This window comes from Zonotrichia albicollis, chromosome 10, assembly GCF_047830755.1.
Source record: "Zonotrichia albicollis isolate bZonAlb1 chromosome 10, bZonAlb1.hap1, whole genome shotgun sequence".
NCBI lineage: Eukaryota > Metazoa > Chordata > Aves > Passeriformes > Passerellidae > Zonotrichia > Zonotrichia albicollis.
In genome coordinates this window covers 27,586,531-27,611,635 of record NC_133828.1, presented here as the reverse complement: position 1 = coordinate 27,611,635, position 25,105 = coordinate 27,586,531, and the positions used below count along the sequence as shown (strand labels likewise).

The window sequence follows — 25,105 nt, the reverse complement described above, 5'->3', positions numbered from 1 at the left end:
AACAGGGAATTTATAGTCAATTTTGCTTTGGTTCAGGTTGCATAACTAGACACAGAGAAGTTGCATCTTTTAGTACAGTGTGTGAACCTTTTCACTGTAATTTTTCAACAATTTTCACTGAATGTAGCAACTCAGTTACTGTGTCATCTAATGATCCATATCATCTACTACTCCAGACATTCTGACTCCAATTTTCTAGAGTCAGTGGCAGAAGTATGTATTGTTTTCACAGCACCTCTAAATTCTCCCAACACAATCTGACATGAGCGATCATTCAGTTGTTTTAACATTTCCTGTGTGCATACTCAATATAGTTTAGATGGGCATCTGTCCAGTAGAGCTTGTCATTGGTGTAATCTATGGTAAGTCCATTGGGCCACTCTAACTTGGTAGAGATGATTACAGTCTTCTCCTTGCCATCCATGCCAGCTCGTCCAATATAGGCTCGATCTGCCCAGTCTGTCCAGTAAATCTGTCTGTTCAAACGAATACCTAGAGTTAGGATTGTTGAAATAAATACTAGAAGCCATGCCTCAAATGTAGTATTTCCTGCCACAGAACTAAAGCAGAGACTGAGGAAGAAGAAAGCTAATATATTTCTAAGTTTAACTGCTACAGCAGACAATTGTGCAATCACAACTGAAGTCAGTCAGCCCCAAACACCAATCGAACCATACACACTTCTGTCAACCTTTTTAGCCTTGCAATCAGAACTTTCCAGACAATATGGAACAAAATTCCACTTCCAATGGTAGCTGACAGCCATGCATATACACCCACAACAGGCAAGCTACTATTTCTCCTAAGCTGCAAATAAGTACTAACATCACAGAAATCTAAATGCAAGCAGCCCAAATCTACTTCAGATTTTCAGAATAGTGCAAGATTATTTGAAAAATAAAGGAAAAGGACTCTTGGAAAGTCATACCCATATTTTGGATGAACAACAACTGCTCTGGGATACTGAAAGCAGAAAGTATTGTTGGCATCCACACACCGATCCAGCAGTTTTTTCCGGAATCTTCCATCAAGTTCAGAGACATAGAGACAATCTCGGTAGGCATCCACCCAGTACAATTTTCTGAAATATTTGAATGTTAATTTATTAAATATTATTTTTGCCCCCTTATTTTGCTTCACAGCATCTTTAATTTTTTTTCTCCTAGAAGCAATGTATCCACTGCAAAGGAACACATACTTCATTGATGCCTTTTCTAACCATGCTCCAGGCTGCCCTTTTCACTTCTGTTTTCCTTGTAACCACAACCAGTGGTGCCAAACTCAAACTTGCAGGTGCCCAGTTGAGCAATAATATGCCATTTGCCTAAAAATTCCTGAACCCCTCTTCCCTTTCTTTCCTACCAACAATGGCCAGGAGCAGGAAAACAGACATGCAGTGCAATGGACTGTGACCAGGGCAGTAAGGCATTGTACAGTATCCTCAACTGCTCCATGCTGCTGCCTCTGCACTCATCAAACAGCTAGAAAAGTCCTAAGTAGTTTCACACCCTAATTTAAACTTCACCTTGAATTTTCTAACACTTCTATTACTTTGCCTGGGAATTACACACAGCTGTAAGCCAAGAAATCATACAAGCAGAAGCAATGTTTTTTTTTTAAAGCATCAAACCAAAGCATTAAATTCAATTAGAACCACTGCAGGATACTTTGAAATTCTCTGTAGAGCTGCCCAGCTCCAGCATCTACAGTGTCATTCCAGAAATAGCCTGACAGGTATAATTCTGCCTACACCACCCTAAGTAGCACCATTCCCACCAGGGAGGAGGAGAAAATAGTCTTCTCCAACCTGCATCTCATGGCATCCTTTAATCCTCTCTCTGCACAGAAAACAAGCAGAAAACAAGCAGGAAAATTCAACAATTGCACTGTTCTTCAGCCTGCCTGGAACACCTAAACAAGAACTGACTGAAGACATAACTAATGCTAGCTGAAATAATTCAAAAGCTATATTGGAAATGAAGCTGTAGGACCAGTTCAGCTAAAATTTGCCTTTTGCTTCATCATCTCTCCATGATTCATAAAGCATTTGGGGCTGCCAGCAACATTAATTATCATTAGTTTAGAGACAAAGTGGCTTAAAAATAAAAACTATTACATAGACATAGTCATATAAACACTCTCACCTAAGTTCCAGAAGTGACTTTTTGAACAATTCTTATTAGTTTACAGTCTGATCCATGCTATTTAAACTTTTCATACTTATATTACTGCACTTCGGAAGCAAGATGAAACACAGCAAGACTACTGTCAGAGTGGCCACCACATAATGACAGAGGTTCTGGGACAGTAAATCAGACTACTTTTTGAAACACAGCAGGCAACTAAAAATGTACCATAATGAGATGTGTTTTCCAATTACCTCACCCACATGTTGACCTCCTGACAGAAAATTATGTGGATCACATTTTTTGTGTGTGTCAGTTAAAGGTGCATTTTTCAAGAGCCAAAGACACATGCTCTTCACATTGGCAGAGGAGCTAAATTTCATTAAGGTTTACTGTTACTTACTTCACTGGGATCTAGTTACCTGTTACAATATTTTGTTTATGCAGAGTGAAACCTGCATGCCAATCCCAACAACTGCTAGCAAATAATCAATGGGAGAGCAAGTCTGACAACCTCAGTATACTACGTATCAGAGTAATTTAAGTGTTATGTATTAGATGCTAATAAACTACTTCAGAGCAGTTGTGTAACGCTGCATCCACAACCCAAACTATTTCACTACTCATCAGGATTTCATATGGAGTGGGGGAAAAGCCCTAAGATAAACTTCTTCACACATCATTTCTTCAGTAGCTCAGAAAGACAAAAAATGTATTTTCTTACCTGCCAACCCAGTCAACAGCGATACCTTCCCCGTTGGGCACATCATCACTTATCACTGTCTCCTTATTTGTCCCATTTAGGAACATTCGTTCAATGACATTCCTCCCCACATCAATCCAGTATAACCTCTTTTCCACCCTGTCAAAGTCCAGTGCCACCACATTTCTCAGTCCTTGCAAAATGAGAGAGTAAGACTGGCCATCTGCTGTGAGATTTCTCAGATAGTAACGGTTGCTAAAAATAAGGTATGGGGAGATATTACTATTTTGCCGGCAACTTTTTCCATCAGGCTCCCGGATATAGCCTGGGGCACACTTACAGATGTAGGAGCCAGCTGTGTTCTCACAAATCTGGCTACATACTGATGGAGTTTCATTGCACTCATCAATATCATCACAAGTCCTTTTATCAGACATAAGTTTGTATCCGGGATGACAAGTACAGTAGAAACTTGTCTGTGTGTCTGTACAGTCATGATCACATCCACTGATTGAAGGGTCACTGCATTCATTTACACCTGGGAAAGGAAAGGAGTTCTATTCAAGGAGCCAGCTAGCAGAGTAATAGTGCAGTCACTTTCCAATGCACTCTGTCTCTCTTTCCTTGCTACCACCTGAAAATGCTGAATGTGGATGTGGGCTGCTGTAATAAAGGAAAAAAGTAAACAACACAATCTAATATAAAATTATTCTACCACCTCTGAAGTCTGTCACAAAACACTAAGTGCAAAGTATGGGCTATGGCATATTTTGGAAATGCAAGGGTAATGCATAAAAACATATGAAATACATGTTGTTTATATCATTAGCTCATCAACACAGTCAGTTAAAGCAGCATGTGATAAGTATGACTTAATTAAAGCAAAAAAATTTAAAAGTTACATTTCTTATAATTTTAATTTCTGGAGAACAGGAATGGAATAGATATGATTGGAATTAAGGAATTGCCTTAAGAATGTATTTTTTCAAAGGTGCCTAAGATTTTTAAATTAGGCAGGACAAACAAATGTATACATACCACATCCTTTTTCATCACTGTTATCTAAGCAATCATCCAACCGATTGCAGACTTTAACCAGCTCAATGCAGTTTCCATTGTCACACTTAAAATGATGGGGAGAGCAGGTCGCTTCTGGTGTACTACAGAGATGTTCCAGCTCATCAGATTCATCACCACAGTCATTATCCCCATCACAGACGTAGGCTTTGGAAATGCAGCGCCCATTCTGACAAGTGAACTGGTGCTGTTGACACGGTTCATAGATGCATCCTCTTTCATCACTGCTGTCACCACAGTCATTCCGCCTATCACACCTGAAGAAGAATGAACACTCTCTTCAAATATAAGAAGGCAATCACGTCTTCAGGGCAGATGAATATACACACTCTCCCAATTTCCAAAGAAGGTTGATATTTTTAGCTCCCATAGAACAGACTTTCAGAAACTGGGGTGATATTGTATAGTCTGGTCTTGTGAGTCCTGCTAATACTCCCTGTGTGCATTACAAGCTAGACAGAATCACCCCAGGAGAGGTTACTAGTGACAATAAAAGGCATTAAGTGCTAATGGTGAGCAATAGGAATATTAAAAGAAAATTTTAGAGCATTTTCAAGTCAAAGCTAATGCACAAATGCAGAGCAGATTAACAGTTTCATTACAATATGTAGATCTAATTACAATTAAATGGTGTGAAAAAAAAGGTTGAATTAGCTCCATCACAATTAGCAATTTTGAGAATCTCTAAGCTGCTTGGGAAGTTACAAACCTGTATGTGTTACGGATGCACAAGCCATTACTACAGGTAAACTCATTTTCTGTGCAAGACCTTCGTGTGCAGTTCTGGTGTTCATCAAGAGCATCACTGCAGTCAGCATCACCGTCACAGACCCATGCCCGAGGAATGCACCTCCTGAGCGGGGGTCGATTGTTGGCACAAGTGAACTCTGCTGCTGTGCAGTTGCGGTTTGCTGAAGGAAAAGCACATCCACTAACCAAGTTATACTCTGTGTATGTGACACCCTCCTCCACCACCCATACAAACAGCTTGGATATCCACCCATATTCCACAACAGAGCCATGTCCCACTGCACATGCAGAGACAGATACCACTGTACCATCTCATTTACAAAACTGCACATTGCCCTTCATGGAGGCTGACTGGGAGCCAAAGCACTCCTTAGGCAATGCGGACACATGCAGAAATCTGCGTCTTACTGGATTCTCAAATAAACTTTTTCAGCCAGATTTTCTGGGAGCTGGACAGCCTCTATTCCCTTTTTCAAGCTATTCTGTGTCCAGGGAGCAAGCAGAGGTAGAAATATTAGTTAATAAGGGCAAGGACTACAAGTATAACCAGCTATTCCTGAAAGAATCAAGAAGCAGGACCAGTCTTGTTGAACCTCCTTCCCTTCCTTCACCTTCTGAACAGATACTATAATTACTAACTGTAATTATTTTGCTCACTAGTTTTTAAAGATTTTAAGCCACAAACATGTGGTTATTAATATGCATACGATGCAGTGCATGATCACTGGGGAGTATCTCCACTGAAGCTGCTCTACCTGCCCAGATCATACACACAACCCAGGTTAACTACATCTCCATTTCAACTCAACAATTCAAAAAGAAATAACCACAAAATTAAAACAATGTTCTGTTGGGTTTTTATACTAGTAAAATATTCAATTTTGATTCAATATCATGAAAAGGAAGGTATAGAAAGACTGTACTTCAAGCTTTATGTGCACCTTTATGGGGTAGAAAAATAGGCAGTGAGTGAGAGCTTGGGGGCTGGTTGTTTTCTAAAAAACACCTGCAGGACAAAGTGCAGTATCTACTTGCATTAACCACCTACCACAATTATGTCTTTGATCCTCATCGCTCATATCCCCACAGTCATTATCACCATCACAGATCCACGTTGCCGGGATACATCTGCCATCATCACATCTGAACTGCTCACTCGAACAAGTCCGCGTTTGGGGCACTTAAAAATGAACACAATCCTATGCTTGTTAAACTAACCTGCACTGCCATGAAATCTACTGAGGACTAGTTCAGGCAGAAGCTTAGGACAGTGAAATGTAAAATCAAAGCTTAATTGTAAAATAGTTAATGTATAAGATGCAAAACATTTTCTTAAGCTAAAGATGCAACTCCAATAATGTGCAAAGAGAAACCACAGAAGAATCTTGCCTTGTGTTATTCTTTTACTATGAGAATAATAACTGTGTTATAATATCAATTGTCAGTGAGTTAAGTTAGCTCCTTCTCTTCTTCCCTGGATATCACTGTCCTTTTTTTCACCTCCTACCCTACTCCTCTGCTTATTCCCATCAGTTTCTACTGTACATACAGGATTTTTTTACTGTAATACTATGATACCCATATACTGTGTCAACACGGTTCCCCTCTGCATCCCACATTTCTTTTTTCCTCAAATGTAATACTACATGCACACTTTCTGTACAGTATGACATCTGCTTCTACATGCAAAACAATACCAAAATACTTGCTATTTGTTGCCATTTAATTCACTACCATCATAGTCTTACAGGGATAGGAGGTTATACATTAAGAGTATTACAAACAATCAGTTGTTGCAACTAAAACCTTCATATTTCTTACACAGCTTTAAGAATTTAAAACTCAAATTACTCAGTGACTCATATTAGCGAGAATGAATAAAACCCAGAAGATACTTATTTTCCAACTAGTCTGGATTAAAGCTTCTGCCTACAAGACAAAGTACTGATTTGCCATAACCCATCGTGTTGTATCTTCTGAGTGCAGACTTACCACAAGAGGCAGGTTCATCAGAGCCATCAGCACAATCTATTCCTTGATCACAGTACCAATGGGCAGGAATGCAACGTCCCGATGTACAACGAAACTCACTATTTGTGCAAGTCAGAGAGACTGGAAGAAAAAACCTATGCATGACTTCTTTTTTTCCTGCTACCTTTCCAACTTGTTTTAAGTCGCTTTTGAGTCCATGTTCTTGCATAACCCATGTTATGCAAGAAATACTACAGTCCCCAAAAATGAAAGAGAAAAAATTATGCTAGGAAGGATGTCTTTTCTCAGCCTCTCTGGAAAGAGTTCATTGAACAAACCAGCTTGATATTGGTACGCAAAAGAATGTGCTTGATTTTCTCCCTGGGCATACGTATCAGCTAGTAAGCAGACAGAATTTGCCCTGGAAATAAGACTGCACGCAGCAACTGTACATATATTCTACATTTATGCTTGAGATTTGTGCACAGGAAAATGACCACATTCCAGTATACTCATTTCTCCAGTGCTCAAACCAGGCGTAACAGACTCAGTGCTCTACAGGAAATCAAAATGTGCACTGACGAAGTAATATCTCATGGAAGAGAATTTTCCTCCTAGCAATTTTTCTTCACATGCTGGTAGGAATCTTTCCTTACTGGCAGTGAAGAACAAACCATAACACTGAGTAGTTCTAGCTCAGCATGCTGGAAGTACTGCACTTCAGCCAAGCCCCTTGATCCTGGCATGTATAAAGGATTTTGGCAATTTCTTCAGCAGTTACCAATACTTTCCTGTACCCTCTGATGGTTTCAAAATACCAGAAGGATTAAGTCTGGCCTTCTAAGTTGCTCTTTCCTGTGCCTTTAATGATGGAAAACAAAGACAGTTAACTATTTCTCATTAACATCTTGGTGTTTCTTTCATCTTTTATTCTCTCTCTCTCTCTTCCTTGCCCTTCACCACTTCTCAATTTATGTAATTCAGCAGGGACATAAGCAGTAGAAGGGACAAAGCGCACCTTTGACAAGTAGAACAAGGCTCACTATAGCCACATATTCTTGACACATTTGTCTCCATAGATAAAAGTGGCCCCATTTTGGCTAGAAAAATTGAACTTATATTTAAAAAAACTCTGGCATAGTTAATTCAAGGTACATACCTTTAGAAAAAATAGTGAAAGCAAAAATTATCTACTCAGACAATACTAAAACTAAATCATGACCTGAAAATATCTATTATATTTTACAAATTGATCCATAGTATTTCATATGGGAAAACTACTACCTGACTTCTACCTAATAAAAATGTCCTAGCAAAGTTAATCTGGTTTGTAATTAAGGCTGATTGAAAACTAGGCACTTCCATATCCTAACTGGAAGATAACAAGAATCAAATCAAGATAGAAGATACAAAATCAAATAAAGAACATATCATATGCTAAAGCATAACCACATGAAATAGCTAAAAGAAATTTGAGACCATAGACAAATTTGTTCAGTTAGAAGGAAGAATATTCCAATGTTAAAGTTATGGAAAAAGACAGCTCTCTATAATACTTAAGTGCCAAACACCTTGTAAAACAATAAAGAATACAGACCAAAATAAGCAAAAGGAACGATCCTCAAATGCTATATTAAAACTCTGCAAAATTAATCATCTTTTTTATTCAATAAAAGTATTATTTAAATAATTATAATACAATAGTATCATGTATATATAACTTCAGTATTACAAAAGTAGATGTTTTGAGAACAGTTGGAGTTATATTAAAAGAAAAGAGCGGTGGAATGAATTGCAGAACTACCAGAGAAGTAACAAAGGCCCTTTAACTCTCTTAACTTACCACAGTGAGTAGGACTCTCATCACTCATATCTCCACAGTCATTATCACCATCACACAAGTACGTTCGAGGAATGCAAATATTTGTGCTTTGACATTTTGTAAAACCAGACTGGCACGTACGCTCCGCTTTAAGGAGGAAGGAAACAAGCAAAAGTGCTTTAGAGCTACTTTAAACACTGTTATGCTGTTATTTTCATGAACTGCAAAAGTAGCCAATATTGAACTAATCACAGTTTACATCCTAAAGAAAACAAACATAACTGATAACTTTTATAAAGCAAATAATTTTAAACTGTGCTATTATGGGATCCCAATATACACTCCTGATTATTAAATATAGTATAATTAATATAGCATGACACAAAGTAAAAGGCCACTGTCAAATTCCAGGCTAATCCTGTAAAAACATAAACCCTAAATCCTTATCTGAAGTTATCTGAAATAATATTTTTGAAATGCATGGAATTACTCACAAGAATTAACATTACTTACTGCATGAGCATTTGTTGCTTCAAGGCAGACTACTTACAGCAACATTTATTATGTAATATCTTAGGGTGTTCCAGAACATGATTTAGCAACTATATTTGCCTCAAACAGCACTAAACAGTATGTAATGTAAATTTTAAAAACTTTTGTCCTTCTTGCTGGTTTTGTCAGATTTCTTCACATAAAACTGTATTTCCCTCTTCCTTTGTCTAGAGAGTCAGACACCAACAGGCATTAGGTACTAAGGCTCAACTTACGACAATTCCTCTCATCTGATGTGCCATTGTCATAACAGTTGTTTACTCCATTGCAGACATACTGAAGGGATATACACCTTCCATTATTGCAAGTAAATTCCGTGTGGGAGTCACAGGTTCGGAAGAGGCAGCCAAGCTCATCGCTGTTATCTCCGCAGTCATTGTAGTGATCGCAGCGGTAATGGTAGGGCACGCACCGCCCATTGCCACAGGTGTAAGCTGTTGGCTGACAAGTATGGAAAGCTGCAGAAAATAAAAAAGGGGGGAAAAAAGTGGATAAAATATAATCGAAGTTATCTGACAAAGTAACAAGTAAAATCACAATATTTTTACCTGCCAGGGCAAACACAGCTGCAAAACGGACTGCATGAAAAGTAAAATACATATTTAAATTAAAAAAATAGAAATTGGCTATACATGACAAAAATTCAATACTACAGTGCTTCTGGATTCTAAAGCAAACTGCGAGTCTTTCATACCTCAAATCTGTGAGCAAGCGAGGATCGTTTCTAAACTACAGCCATAAGATCCATGAATATAAAGCCACAAAAATGATTACAGAACAGGCAAGCAGCGTATCCATTCTAAAGCAGCTATTTTAAATGCTTACCACACACACTTTCCAACTCATCACTGCCATCACCACAATCATTGTCATTGTCGCATTTCCACCGCTCAGAGATACAATGTCCATTAAGGCATGTGAAGAAACCAGTATCACACCTGGTACCATTATCCACAATACAGTGCTTGTTGTTATTGGCTAAATACCAGCGACCTTCAGAGGGGCACTGACATTCTGCACCAGCTGGACCTAAATTGATGTTTGACAGTTTAAAAAAGATAAAAACAGGACACAACAAAAAGGAAACAAATTTAACATTGATGTTTTATAGAGGTTTCCATGAAAGTGTTCACAGTTGTAACACTGGAAAAGGCAAAGCAAACTTTCATAATTTTCAAAAATTCCTATACAATCTATTTGCTTAGATAGTAGTGTGGTGACTTAGCCAGACTTTTATCTCAGTTAAGCATGGGCAAACCCATTAAAACCCACAAAAGCTATTTCAGAATTCCTTAGAGGAACTGAGATCAGAATTTGGAATATCTTAGTACATGCTTGTTGTCCAAATGCCTTTTTAGCAATAGCAAGATGGCATGTGATGCTTTCAAATATCACAGCTATATCCACTGAGACTTTATCCCTCAAAATCAAAACAGGTGTTCAAAATTTCTTGCAATAGACAAACTGCTCTTCTCAAAATGAATGACAAGTTTGAGTTGTTTTCAGGCAAGATAGATATTTAATGGTATTTAAGATGCTACAAATGAAAACAGGCACTGAATTACTTTTTCAAAGTCAAGGATCATAACTTCCAAAAACCTACAACACATGAAAAGGCTCTGTAACACTTACGTAAAGAAATAGCAACCATAAATTTTTAGAATGTCTTGTAGGAAACATCTGATCAGTAAGAGCGTACACTCTTAAGGTAAGCATATCCTGCAGCACTCACTTCATATCTCATCCAAGGAAAGTTTAAACCCCAGAAAACAATGGTTTGTTTTAAGTTTGGTTTAAGAGAAACCCATAATTTTCACTTGTGGGGATTCTTAGACACAACCCCTAGGTGTGTTGGTGAAACACCAAGATCTTAAATGGCAAATATTTTGATTGCATTTATAAATAAAATAGATATTAAACATTTGTGAACACTAAGAAATATTTCAACTGTCCCCATGTGACTAGAATTTTTATAGTCTAAACTCTAATACAGGCGAGAGTAACAGCTTACAGTCATCAAGCTTAACAGCTTACCTGGTGCACAGATGTGACTGCAGCCACCATTGAACTGGTTGCAAGGATTCATACACTGCTGCTGCTTACTTTTTGCCCAGACATGAATATCCATTGGTCTTTGTGGAAGATTCATGATCATTACAATCTGATCTGAACCATCATACTTATTAGCTCTGTAAATGCTTCGTGTGTTCCAGTCTGTCCAATATATGTGCTGATCAAACACTGTCATTGCAAATGGATGCAGAGCAGTGCTAACAATGACCTCACGATTTGTACCAGTGAGAGTGCATCTCTCAATCTTCTGCCTACAAAAACAAATTATTACATGTTGAAGAAGTCTTTTAACTTATGTATAAAACCATGCCCTAATTAGTCTGGCAACTGACATCCAGCATTTCAGCAGTGTTCACCAATATCTCGAGTGCTGCTTATGCTCCCCCAACTCCATTAACTAGAGTTTGAAACAGAAAAGTGTATGTTCCATTTGACATCCTGAATTCCTCTTAAAACAGACATCCCCTTACAAGTGCCTTGCCCTCCTGCATGCAGACAAATCCAATAGCTACCTTCTTCTCAGAAGATTCCATAGAGACACAGGCCATGGGATTTATATTACACTACAGAGGACACGCTTCTGATACAACAAAAAATCTGAAAAATAACTTCTAAGCTAGGAATCAGAGGGGAAAGGTCTGATAGTTGCAGTGGTTTCTCCAAGACCATGGGTAAATTTGAATGCTTAGAAAACAAAACCATTTTTTAAAACTTTCCTGCTGATGGAAGAAATTCTGTGGCATAAATTCAAGGTAGAGCTCTGCCTAGTAGGCAACAGCAAGAATATCAGGCCCAATTCCACAGGTGATAGGCAATAACTATGAGCAATGAATATTGTAAAATGTGTACTGTGATTGTATTTGCTGGAGAAGACACTTATGAAAGTCCTGAGTTGCATGAAAGACAAACAAACTGACAGCAGGTGTAAGTGCATAAAGCAGAGAACTACACTGTGACATAATATAAATTCTTATTGCACAGTAGTTTCACAGCAATATTAAAACTTGGCATTGCATTGCTATTAAGTAACTCCTAACATTCTATAATGTCAAGTACCAAATTCAACTGAAATGCTGAAAATCAGCTAAGAAATGGAAAAATAAATAGAGCTATTAAAATATTAACTAAATGTAAACCAACAAGTGTGTTTTCAATACATACAGATTTGCATCAGCCCAGTACAGCTGCTGTTCTTCATAGTCCAGGGTAAGTCCATTTGGCCATACCAAGTTTGTGCTCACAATGGGTGTTCTGAAGTTTCCTCCAAGGGTAGCTCGTTCAATCTTTGCATTTGAACTCCAGTCAGTCCAGTACATATACCTGTCAATAACACAATTAAATTTTCATGAAACAAAACTCACAAACTCTGCTTTCGGTGGTATTTCCATCGTCATGTCCCTTACTGAAGTGTACATTGCTAAACAACAAGAAAATATCTTCTTCCTCTATTTCGGCTCGCATTGACAAGGGAGTCTTCTACAGGGATCACTGGGGTCCACTGCAGCGAACCTCAGAAATTTTTTCCAGCTCCTATGTGAATTCACTACAGTCAATTAACCTCTTTTGTATCTTTCTTAATTATAACACAGTATAACTGGTAACGAAATTAAAAGCACAGTATCATACAGTAATGTCTCCATTCTCTCAGGAAATGCTGGTACTGAAACAAGAATTCTTCTGAAGCATTCAAGGAATACAACAGAAAAAGGGTTAGGGTTATAGGAAGTCTCTGGCAGTCTTTGTCAAGGTCTAAATAGTCGTTTCACCTGCAGTCAAAACAAAGTGCAACACGTACCCTCTGCAGGGATCTAATACAATGGCTCTGGGCCGTGGCACGCGGGCGATCACGGTGCGGTTTGATCCATCCACAGCCATCGAGCTGATGGTCTGATTGAGGTAGTCACTGTAGTAAACTCTGTTGTTGATCCAGTCAAAGGCTATGCCATCTGGAGTCCCCAGGTCTTAGGCACATGCAAGCAAAACCACACACAAGCTCAGCATGGTCTCCTGAGATACTTCAGCACTCTTCACCTATTATAATTTGGCTGCACTGAAGACTTCTTTGAAATGTCATTGGCACTAGTGCAAATCTGTCTATTTAAAAAACTGGAGTAGTAATACCTGGGAATCAGGCAGACCTGGGTATACAACAGTGTTACAAAGACATTTCCCTCACACAGATTTAAGTTTTGGTTGATATTCTTCATGTAGCAGGAATCCTCCCCTACTCCATTATATTAATTTATTACATATCATTTTAATCTATTATGCATCATTTTATATACAGAATAATATCCATCCAGTTTTATATTTCCATATCATTGGGATCAAGATAAAATAAGAATCTCAGAAAAGGAAAAAATGAGAAAGCAAAAAGAGCATTTTATTAGATATCCTAACCAAGTGGTCGACCTTGACCTTTAGCATAAAAATACCTAGGCTAGTGGTAGGTGCTGAAGATCATTTTTAATATCTAATTAATTTGTACTATATCTCAGTGCACTTACCAGATGCAACTACAGTTGGAGAGCTAATTCCTGAGTAAACACTAACATAACTGATTCTTCCTGTTCCTGAAGGAAAGCTTTGTGTAAAATATATTCGGTTGTTTATGCTGTCAAAATCCAGGGCCACAGCAGTTCTTAGCACATTGACTGTGCGGAAGGGAGGACTGTGGTTTTCAGGATCTAGGTGGATACTTCTGAGGCCATTTTCAAGAGCAAAAATCAGGTAATCATCTGTTGAAATGGAACATCTCTTGCCATCACTGCCGAGCGTTCCAAAGGCACAACCACATTTCGGTGTCTGAATGTCAGGGAGAGCAAAACACAGGTGAGAACAACCTCCATTGTTGTCCAGACAAGGATTGTTGTTGACATCAAGGGGAGAACGTGACTGGAAATTACTGTTGTAAATTGTAACATCTCTTAGCCAATTAATGTTATCTCTTATTACTGTTGGCTGATCAGTATTGCCTGGCTGCTTGCTGGCTTGGAAGATTTTTTTCAGGTTTCGATCCACCCAGATCATGGAATTGCCGAAGATAGTGATACCATATGGAGTTGGATAGCGACTGCCATAACGCACAATTTCAACCTCACCACCATCGGGCTGAATTCTTGCAATCATATCTAAGGAATCGTCCACCCAGTAAACGTAGCCATTGCTGTGATCTATGGCCAAGCCACGAGGTGTGACAATGCCCTCGGACACAAGAACCGTTCTGTTGGTGCAGTCAAGAAATGCACGTTCAATCTTTGGATTTTGTCCATAATCAGCCCAGAAGAGATATCTGTTTTTTGGGTCAACTACTATGTGCCTTGGCATGTCTATGGTAGTTTTCAGAAGCACACGGCGATAAGTTGTGTTTAAGCGCAAAACTTCTATAAAAGTCTCTGTCAGGAAGGCATTTGTAAAATAAAGATTTCCTGTGTAATAAAACCAAAATAAAACAAATCAGAAAAGCAAAAGAGAAAGTTAATATTAGCATCAATACCTGAGAAACACAAGTTGCTAAGACACTGAACCACAAAATGAATAGCCATCATAAATATGTTAGTACTTGGAAGCATAAGGTATTCACCTACCATCAGATGAATTAGAAAGAAGACAGCCAAACTGACAGTAGTCAATTAATTTCTAAATTCTCATGGATGGCCATGGGTATCAGTAGTATAGCTGCCTTTTAAAACACACAACTATAAAGTCCATGTTATGGAACAAGACTGTATACAGGAACTAAATTAAGTGTTTACAGCAGATGATTATCCTAAAACTCATCCCAACAAGCCTATCAATCAACTGAAGAACTTTTGCAAAACATATACACAGTACATATATATATATATATATATATATATATATATATATATATATATACACAAAGCTAAAGTATTAATGGTAATTGTTGATTAATACTTTCTGAAGAGCTAATATTTTAATTAATCTCTAATATGTTTAAATAGGAACAGGAAGTGCACATGTGGAAATTATAGATCAAAGATAAATATTTCTTCTGTGATTTTTACTTCTCATTATAATTTATAATATGTGTACACAGCAATCTGAGGGTAGATAAGAAGTCCTTTCTTATTTACAATGTCATAAGACAGGTTTTGGGCATTCCTCTCTGCACAATGGTAGTGCACAATGGCAGTTCATAGCTACGTACAAACGTACAGACAAGAACAAATATTAAAGCATCAGGAGAGAAAAGGCTCCATACATCTTCTCTGATAAACTTTCACCTTTACAGATATATATAAAAATAAACGTAACAGCCATTCATTACTTCCTCTTATTTTAATATCAGTCCATTAAACCGCAAGCTAGAATCATGGTACTTCCATTCAATATTGTTCTATTAGAATCTACTTATGTTAGCCTAAAAGTTTTATAATATGTAAAGAATAACATTCTCCTACATTCAGCTGTGCTTACCTGCTACCCAGTCAATTGCAATGCCACGGATCCCATTTCGTCCTATTCCATTTGTAACAACATTTCTAAAATAAGAACCATCAGGTTTAATTTTACGTATTGCATTCTGAGAAGAAACTGTGCTACTGAAGTCACACCAGAAAATGAAACCAGAAGGCATGTGAACATCCACATGAAGTGCATTTCGTCCTGAAATATTTTGAAAAGTATTAATTAATGATTTTTTATAGAAACTAAATTCTTTAAAGTATGTGCTATGCTAGAAAGAAATGCCAAAATACCAGGCATTACAAGATTTTTTCCTATTATAATATTCACATACCTCTTCCTGCCAGTGGTACCATGGCTTCAGAGTGATCTGATGTCTCTAAACTAAATCCTTTAATTGCAGAGAGCATAGAAACAACTACAAATGAACTGTATGGGGAACAGGTTCTGTTATCAGGATTTAGCTGAAAGCCAGTAGCACAGGCACAGGTGAATAATCCACCAGGTACAGGCAGGCAAAGCTGCTGGCACACTCCAATATTATTACTGCAGCCATTTGTGGAACCAGCAGAATCTGCAAAAGACATACATGGCAAAACAAAAATCTCAACTGTATCATCACAAACACCCATAGATATACACCCAAATGCATATAGTTTTATAGTATTAACAATCAGCTGACAAAAATAAAGATCCTAATCAGAATACATTTTAGCACAGATGTGACAGCCATGGGTTTACTGCTCTCTTGTCATCTAAGAGCAATGGGGCCAACAGCTACATAAAACAAATCTGAAGCTAAAGCTAAAAACAAAATTTCTTAGTCAACATGACTTTAGTCAAACTACAGGAGTCAGTAGAGGCCTTAACTAGATGGTGGAGCATCTCTTTACCAAAACCAGGCAAAATGCTGCTGACACTTTTCCTGTAAACCACATCAAAGCATACCTTTTGAAAGAGCAACCATTCTGTCTCTAAGGAAAGTCTGAGTTTTTGCAAGTTGAATATCCTGAAACATCTCTCTACAAATACTCACTGTCTCTGTAATACACTCGTAGGCTCTTCAGTCTTGGGACATTATCTCTCAGTACGACTTTGTTTGCACCGGTGGCCTTGTCAACTCGTTCAATCACTTCATAATCTCGATCAGTGTAGTACAGAAAGGTCCCGTACACAGCAACTCCCCAGGGATGAGAAAGATGAACCACCAGAGTCACACGATTTGTACCATCCAAGTTGCCTCTCTCAATCTAAGAAATCATTTTAAAGATTAGGATTATATTTCCTATAGCAACAGTTCAGTGTTACAATATAAAACAAAAATGCAACTCATGATATTAAAATCTCTTTTGTGCATTAAATATTTAGGTACAAGGTAGGAAGAAAAGGCAAGCAGTATATGATTTCTGATCTTATACTTTTGATGGTATTTAATAACAACTATCCAGATTTTGCTTGGTCCTGCAACTCCCATTTATAAAAGAAAACTGAAGTAACTAAATCACTCATGTGAACTATAGATGCAGAGACAAGTAAAGAAATAATTATTAAAAATATATCTCCTACCATCCCTGTGCTTGTGACAGCCCAGTACAACTTCTGTTCCTTAATGTCAATGGTAAGAAACTCCACATGGTCCAGGTTGCCAGTGAAGAGGGTTTGTATGCCTGAGCCATCCATGTTTGCACTGGCAATCTTTGCTGGGACTCCACTGTCAGTTCCCTGGTCTGTCCAGTACAGCTTCCTGGAAGAGACATTAGCAGATCTGTTAGCAAAACTGGCAAGAGAAACCAGTGGGTCAGAGTTGTGGGAGCATACGCTTAAAACCGATTCCTCTGTCAGTCAAACACCTCAGCACAGGCTGAACAGAGCTCATGCTGAATCAAACCACAGTTAAAAAGAGCTTATTTGAGAAAGAATGCTTGTTCTCTCAACAAAGAGAAACACCTGCTTCTCTTGAAAGAGAGGAATGCCTCTTAAATAACTTTTAGAAATCCTTAACCTCGCCTATTTCGTTCCATGATACCATCAGCAGGTAAATCCATCAGCAGGTAAATGCAGTATATTATGACTAGAACATAAAAGGGCACCTCCTTATAATAATAGTAATAATTCTGTTTCACAGATGGCTGCAACACTTCAGAGTCAGTTTGGTTTCAATTTTCAATTAAAACAACAGAACCAGAAAAAATCTAGATGAAACAAAAAAAAAAAGGCAAATTGTTCTTTTTGGGAACAAGCAGCAAAATTACATTTAGTGCTATGCTTTTTAACATGTGACATTTTTCCCATGTAATACATCTTTCTAGGCTCAAGTCAGACATCACAAGATATTTTACAGAAAGACTTTGGAGTACTCTTTATTCTGGGTTCCCATTTTTCAGGGATTTTTTCATAATCATAATATTCTGATTTTTTTTTTTTACATTAAAAAATTGTACTATACAAGTATATTGTAAATTAAGGAGGATGAACATCTATGTAATAATTTAGGAAGCTATGCACTTATTTTTTACAGCTTAAAAAGAGTAAATAAATTTGGCACACTAATGAAACAAACAAATCTGTGTCAATTCCAGGATGAAAATCCTAAAAAAACAAGAAAATACGGAGAATACATTCATGAGCAAATACAATAGCAGTTTTGAAAATTTACCCTCTTGCTGGATCAACTGCCAAACCAATTGGTGTGCCAGCTCCCAGAGAGGTGCCATCATTGGTAATCAGTGTTTTCCTGTACATTATGTCACCATGCAGCTTCAGGACCTATGCAAACATTGACCTTATCAGACCATGCAATATAGAACTTACAGTGCATTTTCAAATTACAGGAATGAAGCCTAAATCAACACAGAGTTGAAATTGCAGAAGACTTTCTTGAATACCATGAAGAAAAAGGACATTGTTCTGTACTCTAACCACCACCTTTCTCTAACATGCACCCCTCGAAAGAGCTGCTTGCAGCTAAGAACCTCCCTCTGATAACAAGGAAGGCTCCTAAGCATAAAAACAATTTATCTTTCAGTTTCCATATTACCTTCAAGGCCTGAAAGGTTTGATGAAATTCTGATTTAGGAAGTATCCCGTTTCACTTGCTAAAATTAGCTGCCTTTTAATTTAATAGTAGGCATTTATATTTTGGAACAAGAACACTAATGACTGGGTTTATTCACAGTCATTACTATGTAATATATTACTTATCCTCCATTTCCCTACTCTGAATGACAATTTTATCCTTCACATACCATGAGACTGCTTGTCCCTAGAAAGCCACATGATACTTTATCAAAGCATTTGGGAATGGATGTTACTGCATACAATGGCAGCATTCCTTTACTATCAGAGGCATTGCTTTGGGATCATTGATTTGAAGGACAAAAACAGTATTAACTCTAGTCATCATAGTGTTAAACACATCTGTGTGTTACATACTAGAAGCTGAAGGCATTGTAGGGAGAAAACAAAAAAAGAAATTTATACACAAATAAAGTTTGCAGGGTAGATCTATGCACAAATAAAGTGTCCAGAATATATTGCTTTCAATCTTTTTGACTATTTTTAAATTTAAGTTTCTGTTCAAGTTCGTATTTTTCTACTGACAGATCACACTTTAAAGTAAATCTAATTTAAGTTTTTCACGAAATAAATATTACTAATTTAAACCTGTATACATAGCAGTGAAAAATCTAGGCTCTTATTTTCCAGTTGTCCCTCTTAAATAATTACCTCAATCGACTGTGTCCCTGGGTTTGTGTAATACAGGTTTGCAGATATCCAGTCTAGTGCCAGACCAGTAGGAGCACCAATAACAGCTGCTGGAGCAAACACTGTCCTGTTGGTTCCATCTGACCTCACTCTGTGAATTTCACCCTTGGAAAGAAAAACAACAAAAGTTTAAAAAATGTCAAGAGCAGAAAACACTCTTCTATTCCAACTATACTAGCACTTCTTTTATACAGCAATCTTTTCTAATGCTAGCACAGTTCTAGGCAGAAGAAGGCAGAGATAGGGCAGAACCAGGAACATAAAATGGAGCACAGGAACTACAGAAACATCTTTTTTGCAGAGGGTGATCCATGACTGACACAGGTGTGTCAGCCCTGTTTGGGAGCAGCCGAAGCCTGAGGCCTGCAGGTCAGGGATGCAGCTGGGGGACACAGCCCAGAGGCACCAAGGCCTTTGGCAGGCCTTGTCCAGACCCACCCAGAGCAGACCTAACACCAAACACTGGCCCTGCAAAGGCGCCTGCCATTCCACTTGCCAGGATTTAACTTGCTGTTAAGGGATGGATCAGCCCTTGACCTCCCACACTATTGTATATGTCACCTGTGTCTGCTGGCTGACATCTGTCAAGAATATTTTTTCAGACTGCAGGGAAGATGAAACAGATTCCCAAGTACTTCAGTAGTTTCTCGGGCAAAGATTTGCTTAAATAGATCTATTTAACTACTTCATTGAACTAAACATTCTAACTTTAAAAGAACAAATAATTAAACAATTTTTAATTTATTAGTGGCACAGAATACACTTTAAAATTAATTATTTTTAAAATTGTATTTACTTCAGAGCTGCAAAATTTAAAGAAAGCAAGTTGGGAAAAAAACCAAAAATATTGTGTGGATGAAACATAACGAGTTTGTGTGAATTGTTTCCGTTAAAACATAATTACAGAAATCTCCTTATCTACCATCATATTTCTCCAAGACCTAATTATTGCTTTTCTTGACAAAAAGAATTGTTTTTAAGTTTCCAAGAGTGAAGGCATATTGTCTTCAGACAGACTAACAGAGATTTTTTCCTTTTGAAGTGTCCATTCACAAAAATTAAGCATTTTTTCCTCTTTTGTTTTTTGTATCAAGTTAGCCTTATAGAACACATCTAGTTTCTTAGTTCGTGACCAGCAATAAAAGCAATTAGTCAAACAATTATAAATAACTATTAAAAATTAGCTCAAATTAATTTTTAAATCTATAAGCCTCACATGTGCTACCTGGAAATTTTTGTTTTGAGGCTGCAAACATTTTCAACTAAAAGAAAAAGATGCTTCTCTATGACGTCAGTTCATTAAGTGCTCAGACTCAATGCACACACATTCATCCTAACGCTAAGTGTCACTGTGTCCAATGCACGGTGCCCTCGGAGAAGTTTTGCAGAGTTGGCTCCTGAGTCAAGGGAGCAGAGAGAGCAAACTACAGCACAGCAGGGCTGAGTGTGGGTCTCTCAATGCTCTCCAACATTTCCTGTTCATGTCTCTGAGCCAGGAAAAAACATTAATCAGATGTTTCTGCTGACAAAAATAAGAGCTACTTTACAAAAGAGACAAAGCTTCTTTAATTGTCCTAGGAAAACAACCAATCAAACAAAATATTAAAAAAAAAATAAACCACCACCACCACCAACAAAAACAAATGTTAACATATTTCAGTCCAAAACACTTTTCAAAAATAAAAAAGGTAAAAAGGTTTTAATTTAGTGCACATTTTGAACACAAATACTAACTTACTGGATTTTCAACCCAATAAATCATCTGTTCAGAGTCATCAAAGTCAACATCAACACCATTTTGAACTCCTGCTATTGGAACCATAGCATCATTTGTCTTCTCCTCAGGGTTCAGAGAAATTCCGTAAATGATATTATCTCTTACAGCAATAAGGAAAGGGTGTTCAACTGTGAAAACAAAGAGTAATTCAGAGTTGCTTCTGGTCAAGAAAAAGGCATTATGATATGCTTTCCCCTCCCACCCAAAAGTTCCCTGCTGCTGAGAATGGTTCAATATTACCAGTGATGTTTTGAAACTCCTTACACAGAGGTTTGTTCCCTCACTAGGAACAAGGTTATCAGTTATTTAAACTGCTGTACCATTTTAAGTTTCAGCACTGTGCAATCACAATACAAATTCTGAGCAGAAGGAAGCAAATAAGGCAGGAACACTCATTGCCAGACAAAGGAAGGATATTTGTGCAGCTGCTCTAAGCTGCTTTTTCAAATCTCTGAGAAGGGGAACCAGCCAAAGCCTTGAGGATTCTGCAGGACCTGCCTGTGATAGGCTCTAATGCATATTAAGCAGGACCCACAAGCATGAAACAACATCACAGGGCAACTGCTGATCATTATTACAAAATATAACTGCAGTACTCTTTTCTGGTTTTATCCCTAAGGGAACAGACCTACTCCCTATTGGTATATTTACTTTTAGGTAAACTTGTACCCTTCTGCTTAAATCTTATTAACAAGGGCAATGCATCAGGTGATCTGAGAAGGTGCATCAGAGAGCTGCAGAGGGAGAGTCAGCAACTGCATTTCTCATCTGCTAGGGACTGGGGAAGAGAATCTGCTGAACACACATTCCCTCCCCTTTTCCTTGTGTGTTGGTCTTTGGAGAACAAATCCTAGCCTCTTCCCATAGGCACAAGCTACCACCTAACAGGGAATTGGGCTGCTGTAGAAGTAACCCATTGAATCTTTTATAATAGACCAAAGGTTGGTTTGGTTTTGATTTTCTTTACTGGCTGCTTAACACTTTTATATAAATTTTGCAGTAAAAATTCTGGCATGAAAAACCACAAAACACAGCATCACTGCACCTCTCAAAATCTCATAAGTACTGCCATACCTCTCATGCAGTTCCTGTTATCAGGAGAAAGGATCCACCCGGAAGGGCAAGCACAGGAAAAAAAAAGTGGTCCAGATGAAGAAAGTAAGCACAGATGGCTACAGGGGGATGATGCACAGGAATTAATACCTGAAAATAAGAAGGGAACTATTAGCAGCTATAACAATATAAGAAACTAGAGAGAATATTCTCCTTGCTACTGACATTAACCCAGAATTAAGAAAGTTTTGCTATTTCTTTAAAATTAAAATAATGAAATTATTTCTAAGAACAACAAGGAATACAATTTACTTGTGACAGGATACAATTTTCCATGGAAAACCAGTACATTATCATAGTAATCTTTGCAATTTTTATGCATCACAAAAAAATGTTCAAACTCTATTTCAAACTTTTCTTAACTGCATGAGGAAACATGTGGGATTTGCAGTCCTTGAATGTAACCCTTCTAGATGGGAGATTTAAATTATTTGCTGAAACTTCTTGAAGAAACTAAAGAGAAAATAGTTGCAATGTCTTACTCAAAGATAGTGGGAATTCAATGCCAAATTTCTTAGCTTACTTTGAAACTGTGAATGAAAAGTTGTAAAATGTAAAAAAAAGACACTGAAGATCTCTCCTGACTGATATTATTACTATACACTAAAATTCAATCTAAACCACTGCCACAAACTTGCTGCAGAACAAGACTTTACAGAATGAGTGATCTTCATAAGAAAACAAAAATCAGATTTTGAGTACATCCTTAGCAATGGCAGCAGACCTTATTCTAAAAAGCTTGGGAGTTCCAGGAATTCACAAAATTGTTACTAATATAAAAACTAACAAGAACTGAAAACAAATTAACATGACAATAAAATAATGGCATAAACTCAGAACTCAAACTGTAAGAAAATTGTTCATGTCACCAGTATAAAAAAATCTAAACTGTGGTTAGTGTAAGATTCAATGGTTTACAAAATAGAAGAGTAGATGACAGTTTTATTACTGCATCTGGAATTTCAATCAGCATGTAATTATTCCTTCATTTGTCAACATCAGTATGTTTTGCTATTCTGCAAGTACTCTATTCTCTCCCTTTTTGCCTGGCCACATAAAGTACAATAGAATAATTCAGAATGAAAAATTATAAAATGTACTAAATACAATGAAGAAAAAGAAGAAAAAATTCTCCAGGGATAGAATTTTTTTTTAAATCTTGGGTTGTAAAATAAAATCTCTCAAACCATAATGATGGTGAATAAACTAAGGCTATGCCCTGCTAACTGAACAACTGACAGTGAGAATAGGCAGCTTGAGTTCTGAACATGTCTGAGGAAGGCTTTGTTCCAAAGCAAATCCAGCACTGAAAGTACCAGTGCCTTGCTCAGATACTCAGGGAAGTCTCCACCTTCCCTGGCACGGGGGTGTATTTTGAGGAAAAAAACGAAAAAAAATAATATTTATTAGCTGGGAACACTCCATACACAAGAAAAATAACTAAAGCTGAAGGATAATATTCATATCAACATGCTCAACACTCTTCAAGTCATGCTATGAAATAACAAAAAAGTCTGATATGAAAGATCTCTACCTAACAGAAATAACTTAGGGTTTTTTTAATCTTTAAGCTGCAAGAGATCACCTGCACAAGATGTCAGAGAGAATATTTAATGCAATGAAGGGGATTATTTATCATTATTGTTTCATTGACTAAAATAACGTAGAAGTACTTTCAGAGAAAGTTGATGACAGTAATCTTTTCAAAAATAATTATTACTGCATGAGAAATTGAATCTAGTATGCCACAGAGAGAAATTTTTTAAATTAAAATGCTTTCCAAAAATGCCTCAATTGTCTTGTAAAAACATTCAGAACAAAGTGCAAGAAAATGGCACATACTACCTCCTTATTATTCTTTTTGGCTAGTCATCATCCTGAACTGCTGCCTAGGTGGTTGTTTTCACTAACACCAGATTGAACAGTTGCAAGTCAATAGTATGAATTATTTGCTTTTTTTAACCCAACCCATTTGCTGAAAAGACTGATTCTTGGTGTTTTAATGCACGACATCACTGCATGCTTATTTCTGCAATTACCAAAGTTGTTTTGATGAACTTACCATCAGGCTGCTTTACAGGATGGACTGCCACAAGACCCAAAGGCTGGTGAATGTTATAAATCATAACTGTCTGGTTTCCTCCATGCCATTTATTGGCCCGAATTACTCGATTAGTATAGCGGTCACTCCAGTACACAAAATCTTCAAAGACAGTCAGACCATGTGGATGCTGCAATATCTAAAAAGGCAAGGTTGATTACCAATTTACTTCTGGAGATTTGCAGATGTAAAGCTTGCAATGAAGTAATAACAGAGGTGAGCATAATTTTAAAATAAATAAATAATGAAGCAACTGTGTCTCAAAACGTATTTTTTCAGAAAAAAAAAATGAAATGCCATCTATAGTCTAAAAATAATACATTTATAATGAGGAAAATATATATTTCTTTTAAGAGGAATGCTATATAGACCCTGTGAGATAAAGAGAATGAGGAATTAGCAAAGCAGTCTAACTACTTTGGGTAGAACCCACAGATAAAGAGCCAACTGTAGATTTTCAAAAGCACAAGAGGAAACGTCTAGTGAGAATTGTGGACTTGTCAAGAACTTGCATTCTTGATAAGCTCCCCTAAAATTTATCTAGATTTCAGATAACCAGGAGTGGAAAGATTGCCTTGGCTCCTATATCACACTAATTGTCTCTCCAGCCAAAAGTAAAAGCCCCAGCAGTCAATTATTGAAAACATCCACATGGTTATTGATACCACTTTCTGTGTGCCAGCTGAACATCTGCACTATTGTGTTGGTACAAGGACAGGGCTGCAAGCTGCCAGCAGCACTTCACTGGGACACAGACTGTAAGAGGGATTGTCTTGATGGAGTTGCTGCACACAAGTCACAGCACAAAACCCTTCACTCCTGTCAAGAATAGTAGCAATAACCTCAC

The 25,105-nt window shown here is 37.5% G+C and overlaps 1 protein-coding gene across 1 annotated transcript in view; it reads right to left on the bottom strand.

Moving 5' to 3' along the window:
• Nucleotides 1-25,105, bottom strand: part of LRP2 (LDL receptor related protein 2) — a 110,705-nt gene that overhangs the window by 30,451 nt on the left and 55,149 nt on the right. Inside the window, exons 30-52 of the mRNA XM_074548547.1 lie at nucleotides 24,220-24,397; nucleotides 22,119-22,247; nucleotides 21,006-21,172; nucleotides 19,229-19,372; nucleotides 18,159-18,268; nucleotides 17,069-17,246; nucleotides 16,539-16,752; nucleotides 15,837-16,076; nucleotides 15,515-15,703; nucleotides 13,582-14,502; nucleotides 12,870-13,035; nucleotides 12,236-12,394; nucleotides 11,036-11,325; nucleotides 9,827-10,030; nucleotides 9,217-9,459; nucleotides 8,471-8,596; nucleotides 6,649-6,768; nucleotides 5,705-5,836; nucleotides 4,616-4,817; nucleotides 3,868-4,163; nucleotides 2,851-3,367; nucleotides 929-1,081; nucleotides 306-476 (exon numbers count right to left, since the gene is read on the bottom strand). Of these exons, the coding sequence (XP_074404648.1) occupies nucleotides 306-476; nucleotides 929-1,081; nucleotides 2,851-3,367; nucleotides 3,868-4,163; nucleotides 4,616-4,817; nucleotides 5,705-5,836; nucleotides 6,649-6,768; nucleotides 8,471-8,596; nucleotides 9,217-9,459; nucleotides 9,827-10,030; nucleotides 11,036-11,325; nucleotides 12,236-12,394; nucleotides 12,870-13,035; nucleotides 13,582-14,502; nucleotides 15,515-15,703; nucleotides 15,837-16,076; nucleotides 16,539-16,752; nucleotides 17,069-17,246; nucleotides 18,159-18,268; nucleotides 19,229-19,372; nucleotides 21,006-21,172; nucleotides 22,119-22,247; nucleotides 24,220-24,397 (5,249 nt within the window). The remainder of the gene's footprint in view (nucleotides 1-305; nucleotides 477-928; nucleotides 1,082-2,850; nucleotides 3,368-3,867; nucleotides 4,164-4,615; nucleotides 4,818-5,704; nucleotides 5,837-6,648; nucleotides 6,769-8,470; nucleotides 8,597-9,216; nucleotides 9,460-9,826; nucleotides 10,031-11,035; nucleotides 11,326-12,235; nucleotides 12,395-12,869; nucleotides 13,036-13,581; nucleotides 14,503-15,514; nucleotides 15,704-15,836; nucleotides 16,077-16,538; nucleotides 16,753-17,068; nucleotides 17,247-18,158; nucleotides 18,269-19,228; nucleotides 19,373-21,005; nucleotides 21,173-22,118; nucleotides 22,248-24,219; nucleotides 24,398-25,105) is intronic.